At 39.2% G+C, this 10,996-nt stretch overlaps 3 protein-coding genes across 3 annotated transcripts; all 3 read left to right on the top strand.

Annotated features, from left to right (window-relative positions):
- Positions 1-760: 760 nt before the first annotated feature.
- Positions 761-2,674, top strand: LOC122071966 (putative disease resistance RPP13-like protein 3). The gene has a single exon (XM_042636466.1). It carries the CDS (start codon positions 761-763, stop codon positions 2,672-2,674), a length of 1,914 nt encoding a protein of 637 aa, XP_042492400.1.
- A 72-nt stretch (positions 2,675-2,746) lies between these two features.
- LOC122077243 (toMV resistant protein Tm-2 netted virescent-like) lies at positions 2,747-5,545 on the top strand. The gene is made up of 2 exons (XM_042643128.1): positions 2,747-4,797; positions 5,089-5,545. The coding sequence occupies exon 1, from the start codon at positions 2,863-2,865 to the stop codon at positions 4,177-4,179; it is 1,317 nt and encodes a 438-aa protein (XP_042499062.1). The 5' UTR covers positions 2,747-2,862; the 3' UTR covers positions 4,180-4,797; positions 5,089-5,545.
- LOC122071957 (disease resistance protein RPP8-like) lies at positions 4,262-4,783 on the top strand. Its single transcript, XM_042636454.1, has one exon. It carries the CDS (start codon positions 4,262-4,264, stop codon positions 4,781-4,783), a length of 522 nt encoding a protein of 173 aa, XP_042492388.1.
- Positions 5,546-10,996: the final 5,451 nt, after the last annotated feature.

Below are 10,996 nucleotides of genomic sequence, written 5' to 3'. Positions count from 1 at the left end.
GAGGGAGTGTAAGGTTTGAAACATGGACATACATATGGGTTTTATAGTAATCTTTTGAACAAAGAACTACAAGATTCACCAGATGCAAAAGCTTAGGGATGAATTATTTAAGTGACCACCTCACCATGCTTATATGACAAGATTTCAATTGCTTCCCCGATTTTCTATCACTTTTGGCTGATTTGAAATCTATCTAATGATGTGAAATCACTTGAGATTAGATCAAGTTCACATATGAGAACACTTTTATACGTTTCTGGTCTTAGTATTTGAAAAGCAGTTTCTCTCCCTGTGTTTAATGGATTTTAAATATCCGGACCAGGGCATACGAATATGTTATCATACGAAACCTGATCTGATCTCAGATCACTTGGTATTGCAAACAGTTTAACATTATCAAACAATGGAAACAAGGCATAGATATTTTAATGGTGAATAGTGCAAATTTGGCGTGAAGGAAGAAAGAGACAGTATCCAAAAGTCAAATTTAGAATTCAACAAATGAATAAAGAAAGAAAAGAAAAGACCTTCAGAAATAATCATATACAGTTGATGCTTCTCCACCTCGACACTACCCTAGGTATCACCTCGACAGAGAAACAAAGGCAATATGCTGACATAGAAACACCTATAAATTGTGAGGTTGAGCAAGGTTAAGAAGTCATCCAAGCAATGTTTTCCTTCTAAAAGCTAGACATTGCTACAATTAAGAAACCTCAGCTCAGTTCCCTACCGAAATCTCGAAAAAAAGAGAAAAAAAATGGCTGAGAGCATACTACCCATTGCAGAGATGTTAACCAAGCTGCTGATTAAGGAAGCTGCATTTCTCAAAAAAGTGAAGAAAGAGGTGGAATTTCTTGTAAAAAAACTCAAGGACATTGGTTCCGATTTGAGGAAGGCCGATGTCATGACCAACAGAGAAGAAGAATTCGATGAATGGGTGAGCCAACTCAGAGACTTGGCCTTTAAGGCTGAGGATGTTATAGAAGTCTTCGTCAACAATGCAACGCCATATGATGGGTGCGATGTTTTCCAGCTGATCATGGGGTGCTTCTCCCAAATTATAACTCTCTACAAATTGGAAAGCGAAATCAATGATATCAACATCAAGCTGAACAACCTTCCAGAGAGAGGCTCATTGTTGACAATTTGGAGTCCAGAGGATGGTGAAACTTCTATCCGTCATCAAGATCATGAAGACCTAGCCTCAAGCAGAAGGGACGAAGATGATGATATGGTCGGGTTTGAAAAAGAAGCAAAGGAACTGGCGTTCTCGTTGAAGAAGGAAGAACCACAAGGAAAGCTTGTTGTTATCTCCATCTGGGGTCAGGCAGGAGCAGGTAAGACTGCACTTGCTCGAAATATTTACAAAAGAAGCGATGTTAGTAGTCAATTCGATTGTGTTGCATGGGTTTCTGTTTCCCCAGAGTACGAGGTAAAAGATATTTGGCAAGCCATACTGAAACAAGTTAAGAAGCTCACAGAAGAAGAGAAGGAGCAGTTTCAGAAGGTGGAGGATCCTCATGGATTGCTGGATAAAGTCCATAATTATTTGAAAGGAAAGAACTACCTGATTGTTTTGGACGATTTATGGAAGCAAAAAGACTGGGAGATCATAAGCAAGGCATTTCCAAAGTCACCCCAAAAGAAATGCAGGGTTTTGCTCACAACTCGTATCGAAGAAGTTGCCCGTGTTGCTAACCCATCAACTGATCCAGAAACACTACGGGTGTTGGATAAGGACGAGAGTTTGAAGCTATTCTTGAAGAAGGTATTCGGAGGCTCTTTGGAGGATAGTCTCTCGACTCTCTCCAAGGAAATGGAGAATGTAGCAAGGCTAATGCTTGCAAAATATTGTGAGGGACTCCCAATTGCAATCGTGCTTCTAGGAGGCATCTTATCTGCCAAAAGGAAGGATATATTTGAATGGACTGAAATGCTTAGAAAGTTTCATTCAGATTTGATAGAATCAAGAGTCCTCCGAAAGGTATTTTCTCTGAGTTATAATGAATTGCCATATCTCTCAAAACCATGTTTCCTCTATTTTGGCCTTTTTCCAGAGGATAGTGTGATCGAATGTGACAAATTGATTCGACTATGGGTCGCCGAGGGATTTTTGGAGCAACGAGACAATGAAGCAATGGAAGATGTGGGTAGAGAATGCCTTAAGGGTTTAATCCAAAGGAGCATGGTCCGAGTTGTTGATCGGAAATCAAATGGGGATCCTCAAACATGTCGTACTCATGATCTCGTCCGATCTTTTATAATACAAGAAGCCAAGAAAGCTAAATTTTCCAACATCTCCAAGAAGAAACAATTGATTTCAGTGGTGGAAAGCAGTCGTCGAATTGCCCTACATCCTGAAGACATTGACTTCTTCCATATTGGTACGTCTTCTGCTCCTTCAGAATCCACTTCTGTAAATTTGAGCCATCCCCTTTTTTCGTTGCTGCCTTCCAGAATGAGACCTTCCTTTGTTGAGGGAAATCATGATCCGGTGGGAATTGAAGATGATGCGGATCAACTGGCATCGTGTTTGATAAAGGGAAAACCCCTTGGAAAGCTTGAAGTAGTTTCTATTATTGGTACGGCGGGATTGGTAAGACAACCCTCGCACGCAAAATTTACAATAGAAGTGATGTTAAATCTCATTTTTCTTGCCGTGCATGGATAAATGCTTCCCAAGGGTATGTGGTTAGAGATCTTTTGCAGACTATAATGCAACAAGTACTTGAGGAGGAGGATGAAGAAGAAGAAGAAGAAGAAGAAGAGTTGCTAAGGAAGCTCCACAAACATTTGGAAGGACAAGAGAGCTACTTGATCGTATTGGACAATATATGGAGGCAAGAAGATTGGGATATCATGGAAAGGGTCTTCCCGAAGCCACTCAACGGACAGAAATGCCGAGTGTTACTCACAACTCACGATTCTCTTGTAGCCCATTATATCAATCCATCAGGTGCTTCGCTTCTACTGCAGACTTTGGATAAGAAAAATAGTATGAAGCTCTTCCTACAGACGTTGTTCAAGTGCTCAAAGGATCAAATACCGTCTGAAGCTGCTCTCTTCGAGGAGATGATAGAAATGGCAGGGGAATTCCTTAAGTTAAGTGGTGGACTCCCACTTCTAATTGTGCTTATAGGAGGCCTCTTATCAGTGAAAAGGAAAAGTGTTTCTGTGTGGGTAAATCTACTTGAAATTTTCAACCAGTATGAAAGAGGTTTTGTTTTCAAGGATTTAATAACTTTTTGTTATGATGATTTGCCTGGTTATTTGAGATCTTGCTTCCTTTATCTTAGACTTTTCCCAGAGGATACCGAGATCGAGTGTAACGCATTGATTCAATTATGGGTTGTGGAAGGATTTTTGAAGCGGAGGGACAGTAAAACCATGGTAGATGTGGCAAGAGATTGCCTTGAAGAGTTCATCATGAGGAACCTGATCGAGGTCACAAAAAGGAGATCCAATGGGGCTCCTAAAACTTGTCGCATTCATGGTCTTCTTCGCGACTTTGCCAAGTATGAAAGCATAGAAGCAAGATTTTCCAGGATTTCCAAGGATAACCATTTGGTGTTGGTGGAAAGCAATCGTCCACTTGTCGTACATCCTAAGAGCAGTGAGCTCCATGGGGGTAAATCTTCTGCTATTCATTTCCAACCTCCCAAAACTTTTAGTTTGATGAATGATATCATTTCTTTTTTGGAGCCCTTCAAATTTCCAAACCATGTCTACTCCTTGATTTGTTTCTCCAAAAACCCCCAATTTCTTCGCTTTGATCAACAATTCCCTTTGCTTAGAGTACTTGATCTGGAAGGTGTAGAAAATATGGTTGAAGTACCCTATGAAATTAGGAATCTCATCCTTCTCAGGTACTTGAGCTTACGCGGCACCCGCGTAAAACTGATTCCATCTTGGATAGCCAAGCTCCACAACTTACAGACATTAGATGCACCGGGTTCCAAGATTCCAATCGACACATTGAAATTAAATCAGTTAAGGCATCTTTTCGCCTATTCCTTTTACTTTTCAGGTTCTTCTTCTTCTTCTTCTCTGCCTCTATTGATTGATGTTCTTGAGCATTTACAAACCCTGGAACTAGACATAGGCGATTTGGAAATTAGTGGTCTCCACGAGTTGACAAATCTTAAGAGTCCTAAGGTTACGTCGTTGTGGTGGTGATGACAATGTGGTAAGGGCCATAGCCTATTTGAAGTCCCTTAAGTTCTTCAGCTTGACACAAGCAGATGCATCGTGTATTCCGATGTTACATTTGCCATCATTGTTGCGCCACAGGCATCTCAATGAAATGATTGTGGAGGGAACAATTACTGAAGCCAATGATTTCCCACCTCATCTCACTTATCTGTGGTTGGAGAATTCTGTGGCGAATGGGGTAGACCCATTCATCCCTCTCCAAAAGCTACGGTTTCTAAAGAAGCTTTGCTTGCGACTGTTTAAGGCCCAGTCCGATGCTCAAATTCAAATTACATGCTCTATGGGAGGGTTTCCAAAACTCGAATATTTGTATATTAGAGTTGATTTTGAGCTTCGAAATTGGATAGTGGAGGAAGGAGCATTGGCAAGTTTGCAGGTTTTGCATATAGATGGAGATGCGACCTTAGGAGAGCTTCCACATGGGCTGAGATATATCAAAACCTTGAAGGAACTTGTCATTACAAGGGGGTATGATGTGAGAGACAACCTGATGTATGGTCGAAACGAATGGGTTGCAGACTTAGGTCTTTCTATCAAATATTTGGATGAGAGCTCTATGAGGCCTTGACGACACTGAAACCGGTGAGTTTTGCTATTTCTTTCCATATTTTTTCATTTAATTTCCTTTACTCTCCCCCCCCCCCCCTTCCCCTTCACTCTTTTAACCATTATTGGTGCATGTGTTCAAGCCATATTTTGTGTTTTTTAGAACTTACTTTTTTTTTTTTTAGCTAATTTGCAAATTTCATGCAATCTTAAGTGTCTTCACTTTGCATACAACATGTATAAGTAATTCCACCTTTAGATTGCCAAACCTTCACAGAGTTCTCTAAATTCCAATCTCTAACTCTTATTTGTTTCATCTTTCTATAGTGGTCTGGCTAATTACACCTAAGGAGCTTCACTACGTTGGAGAAACGCTCTGTAATTAGTTTATTACTTATTTTGCAATAAGATGAGGCCCAGAAGTGATCGTGTTCAAAGGAATCAATTTGATGGAGATGATTTGAGTAAAGATTAGGCACACAATGGGTTACTATCTCCTCTCAATTTCTCAGCCTTATTCTCATCTTATAAGTTTTAATTTCCCTTTTTTTTTTTTTTTATGTAGAAAAGGCTTGGAGAATAATGTACTGCATCTTAATTATTATGTTCGTGCACTTGTGTTTGGATGTGATCTGTTTATGTATCTTTTCCTTCTGCTTTTTTTTTTTCTGTCCTTGTTGTGTTTGAATTGTCACCTTTGTTACCAGAATTTGTGAGTGCCTTTATGTAATAATTTGTATAATTACTGATTAATGTTTGAGAGTGCAGTTATTTGTCTTCCCTATTCCCTATTCCTTATTCCCTATTCCATTATTAATCTTTTTAATTTAATTTACCATACTCATTAATTAACCTCAAGGGAAAAATTTAGCTTCAAGTGTGTCCACCAACCCCCATATATGTGTGTAATTTCAGCATAAAGGAAATCTTAGATGTGACCAAACTTTGCTTAAAGGTCTACACTGAAGTCAGAAGGGCACTAATTGGTTAAAGGTCCAAAATACTCGGGGCAAATATAATATAAGTCGGATCATATGGTTGAGTTGGACCATAAAATTTTACATGTAGCCAATTAAGAGGTGATCTATCAAAATCAATAATTCAGATTATCCTCATGGAGTGTCGGTGTGAGTAAATTAATACTGCCCGGGTTGCATGCCCCGATAGAGTAAGTATTATGTGATACTTTTGTCAAGTTATATATTGGGATTAGAATATATTATGAAAGAATAAAACATTAATGAATTGGGACAAAGTTTTCAGTATGAGAGAGGCCCTTGCGCCTAGACACAAGGGTGCCACCAAAAAGGGCACAATGTAGTCATTGCGCGCCCTTATGTTTGTGACGCAGGAGCCTCTCATGGACAGAAAACACTGTCCCTAATGAATTTGATACATTAATTATTAATTGGATCACCCATCATCAGATTAAACCAGAACCTTATTATTGGCTCACTCTGACCTAATAGGATTTGGGTTGGATCTTGAACGAAACCAATCTATTGATCAATAACAGTTTGTAAGACATAGTGTGTTACTAGAGGTTGCCAATGAAAATTCGGCTTACATTTGAGTAATATCATAACCAGACGGCATCAAGCTTAACTTTATTCAAAATTCATCAATTGCCTGAAACAGCGTCAAGTTGCAACCCTAGAAACACTGACCCGAGAGCCCAGCCAACCATGACTTTAAACTCAAATTTAGCTACGGTGGGAGCTAGGTATAACTTGGGTATTGTGGGGTAGTATGGCTGCAAGAATTCAAAACAATTTTTATAGTTACAATTTTATTTATTTATTATTATTATTTTTTTGACAAAAAGGCTTGTGGAAAGCATAGCCAATAACATTTCTTCATGATATATCCAAAAGTTGTTTTTTAAAATTTAAGGGGATGTCACAGGTCTATCAATGCTTCACAGTCAATTGAAATGATGACGGTGGTGAACCCTAATTGTCTCACTAGGTGAAGACCTTTGAAAAATCCTCGGCACTTCTATACATTCCTTGCAAAATCATAATTTAGAGTTGCATTTACAAGACATTTATCTATTATCATAACCGGAGGCCAACCAGTTTTCCCTAATTTATTAAAGAACCTGTCATCACTGATGATAATATTGAAATTATTAGGTAAGAGTTCTTGATATTCTGCTAAAAATGAAATAGAGAGGTTACCTGGAGTTGAATGTGAACCATAGTATATTCAAATATTTAACTTAGTTATTGATACTTGATATAGTTTTATTTTTTCTAGGAGGCTTATTATTAATGATAATGCATAGATTCCTAAGATTGTCATATGAAGTGGCAATGCGAAGCAAACATGGAGACTAAAAAAAGAAAAACCGTTAAATCAAATTTAGAAGCACTTCCTTGGACGAAAAACAAAAATCCAAAAGCATTTCTTTGTTAGAAAGGCACAAATATTAAGATAGCTATAGAATCAGCAGAACCTACCTTCCTACATGCCAGATTTTTAAATAAGGAGGAATGTGGACAATGCTATTCCAGATTCAAAAACCCCTTTTGGGCTTAAGGTCCATAGAAAGAATACTATTTCTAGGGAAATACTTTGCTTCTAATACCCTACTTCAAATGAAAAGAGGGTTAGTGATTATTCTTCAACATAGTCTTAACAACAAGGACTTATTTTGGATAGAGCTTAACCGAAAACCAAGTCTCACCCAAATCTTTTTTTTTTTTGGTGCAAACAGCCCCCTAAGGGGTAGAAAAATATATTAAGCCACAAAGGGAAAAAATTTCTTACAGTCATTGGAATATCCTTCGGAAAGGAGGAAATCCAAAACCCCTGATAAGGGTAGGAAATTTCCCATTTAGAGATGGCATGGGCTACAACATTCTCAGATCTACCAATATGAAAAAAGAGCAAAACTCAAAACAACTCTATAGAAGATGATTATCCACAACAATCACAGCTATTTCTAATGAAGGCCAGAAAGAAACGTTAGAAATGCACCTGATCAAATCCTAACAGTCTGAATGAACCGTAACACGACTCAAGTTAGCTTTGAAAGCTAACTTAAGACTAAGTCTGAGACTAAGAGCTTCACCCACTAAAGTAGTGCTGGGGAAGAGATGGTCTACGACAACGATGATGAGCTTCTTACTAGCATCCAAAGCAAAACAACCAATACCCATAGTCTTTGTCCTATCTGACAAAGCTACATCAAAAAAAAATGAGGGAGGACTCCACTAGAACAACCGAGGGTTTGTGTTAATGGTGAACAAATGGTTGAAGGCCAGAAGACCCAGGGATGAGAGACAAAACCTCCTCCACTCTCTAGTTGACTAGGAAAATCCAAGGCATAACTATGAGAAAAACCTTTGAATTTTGTTGCTTCCGAATCTCCCAAGCAATAGTTGCATGTGTAGAGAATCTACTCCATTGCTCTTTCTTTGTTAAACTGGTGTTTTTCCCCATTTAAGAATCCAAGCATGAAGCGGCAAGCTAGGGTTGGACGAGGATCTCATGGAAACACATGAAGTAAACCAAGCTTGTTGGGCTAGAGGGCACTCAAGAAGTGCATGTTCCACTGTCTCAGGGGCAAGTCCACAACTAGGGTAGATGTTTGACTGAGTGATTTGTTTGTGTTTAAGATTAACCATCACACCAATAGCATTTAAACAAGCTTTTCATAAGAACATCTGCACTTTTCGGAGACACCTTTGAATTCCACACAATCTTCCAAACCACTTTGGTGATAGAGCAGCTTTTGGCAACAGAGCTAGATTGAGGAGGGATAAGAGAGGCACCTAGCCTATAAGCAAACTTTACTAAGAAGATGCCCTTAAGATGTGGGCCCCAACTTATAAGGTCCTATAAACCTTTAGAGCTTAATGGAATTTTGAATAGCTTCCACCTCACATTGCGAGAATAATCGCCGTAACTTTGAAATATTCTATTGAGCGTTAGTGGTTATAAGATCTGAGACCCGCCACTCAAAATAGTCAGGGGGCCTTGGAGAGATGACTTTGTGGTGCTCGAGACCAAGAATCCAAGGGTCCTCCCGCATTCAACACTCATTGTGAACAATAATGTTCAGGACACCTGACTGTAAGAATCAACGATTGAAATTTCATTATTCTGAATAAAAGATAGGATGATAGCCCTAAATTATATTGTATAAATCATGGTTAAAACTAGGGCCAAGTTGGGTCGGGCTGGATTGGGCTTAGGCATCAACGCAAGCCTGGCCCAACCCTGACCTAGGATCAGTATTTTTCAATCTTAACACGCCCTCAAGATGAGAAATCTTAGCCCAGGCCCTGTTCAGACTCAAGGTGGGTCAGGACAGGTTCGGGCCATCAGGGCCAAATGAATTACACTCCCAACCTCTATTATAAGGTACAAATATGAGAGGACACAGGAGTTTGGATTCCATTCTAGGGTTTGTCCAATCATTGATGGTGATGATAAGGGCAATTGTGAGTAGATAATGATTGGCACCAACATGGTGGGCTCCACTACCCTATATAGATTATGGGTCACCAAAGTCGTCGGCAAAGTAAAAACTGCCATTGGGGGAAGGGTCATTATTTTCTAACGAAACAAATAAAGTTAGGGGTGTCAATCCCAAGACCGAATTCGTTAGACCTACTGGGCCCTACCATTTAAATACTAGCCCGGCCTGCATTGATTATTAAACATGTAGGGATTAGGCCCGGCCCGTTTATAGATAGGTAGTCACGATGCGAGGGGTAAGCCTAACATGTGCCAGATCGGCACGTTCACAAGTCTAACTCAGCCGGACACATTTAGTCCGATCGTTAATATGTATATTTTGAGTTTTTTTAGATAGAATAGAGTATATTGATATTTTTATCAATTATCAAATGTGATTAAGTGTAATGTCTTTTGTAAATTATTGATGATTTAATAAAGGGAAAATTACGCCCCTTCCGTATACTGTATTGAAATTACATGTGGCTGAATGGTTTGAAGGAATTACGCCCCCTCCCCTGGCATTGACGGTGTTGGTATGTTGTTAGTTTTAAACCTCAGAAGATCAACAACGCAGAGACTTGGCCTTTAAGGCTGAATATGTTATAGAAGTCTTCGTCAACAATGCAACGCCATATGATGGGTGCGATGTTTACCAGCTGATCATGGGGTGCTTTTGCCAAATTATAACTCTCCACAAATTGGAAAGTTAAATCAATGATATCAACATCAAGCTGAAAAACCTTCCAATGAGAAGCTCACTGTTCTCAACTCGGAGTCCAGAAGATGGTGAAACTTCTATACATCATCATCGCGATGGAGACCTAGGCTCAAGCAGAAGGGACGAAGATTAGATATGGTCCGGCATTGGAAAGGAAGCAAAGGAACTGGCGTTGTCATTAAAGAAGGAAGAACCACAAGGACAACTTCTTGTTATCTCAATTTGGGTTCAGGCAGGAGCAGGTAAGACTGCACTTGCTAAAAATATTTACAAGAGAAGCGATGCTAGTAGTCAATTCGATTGTGTTGCATGGGTTTCTGTTTCCCAAGACTACGAGGTAAAAGATATTTGGTAAACTATACAAGAACAAGTTAAGAAGCTCATAGAAGAAGAAAATGAGTTACAAAAGGAGGAGGATCATGCATTGTGGCATATAGTCCATTATTATTTAAAAGGAAAGAACTACTTGATTGTTTTAGATGATTTATAGAAGCAAAAGATTGGCAGATCATAAGCAAGGCCTTGTCAAAATCACCCCAAAAGAAATACAGGGTTTTGCTCACAAGTCGTATCGAAGAAGTGGCCTGTGTTGCTAACCCATCAACTGATCCGGAAATACTATGGGTGTTGAATAAGGAAGAGAGTTTGGAGCTATTCTTGAAGAAGGTATTTGGATGCTCTTTGGATGATAGTCTTTTGACTCTCTCCGAGGAAATGGAGGATGTAGCAAGGCAATTCCTTGTAAGATGCGAGGAACTCTCGATTACAATCGTACTTCTGGGAGGCATCTTATTTGCCAAAAGGAAGGATATATTTGAATGGACAGAAATGCAGGGAAAGTTTCTCAAATTTAATAGAACCAAGAGTCCTCCGAAAGGTATTTACTCTGAGTTATAATTAATTGCCATCTCTCTCAAAACCATGTTTCCTCTATTTTGGTCTTTCTCAAGAGGATGGTATGATTGAATTTGACAAATTGATTAGACTATGGGTTGCCGAGGGTTTTTGGAGTAGCGGGACAAAGAAGCAATGGAAGATGTGGGTAGA

This window comes from Macadamia integrifolia, chromosome 1 (genome assembly GCF_013358625.1).
Source record: "Macadamia integrifolia cultivar HAES 741 chromosome 1, SCU_Mint_v3, whole genome shotgun sequence".
NCBI classification, from domain to species: Eukaryota; Viridiplantae; Streptophyta; class Magnoliopsida; order Proteales; family Proteaceae; genus Macadamia; species Macadamia integrifolia.
Note: the sequence above shows the minus strand (reverse complement) of the source record. Positions and strands in the feature narration are given on the sequence as shown.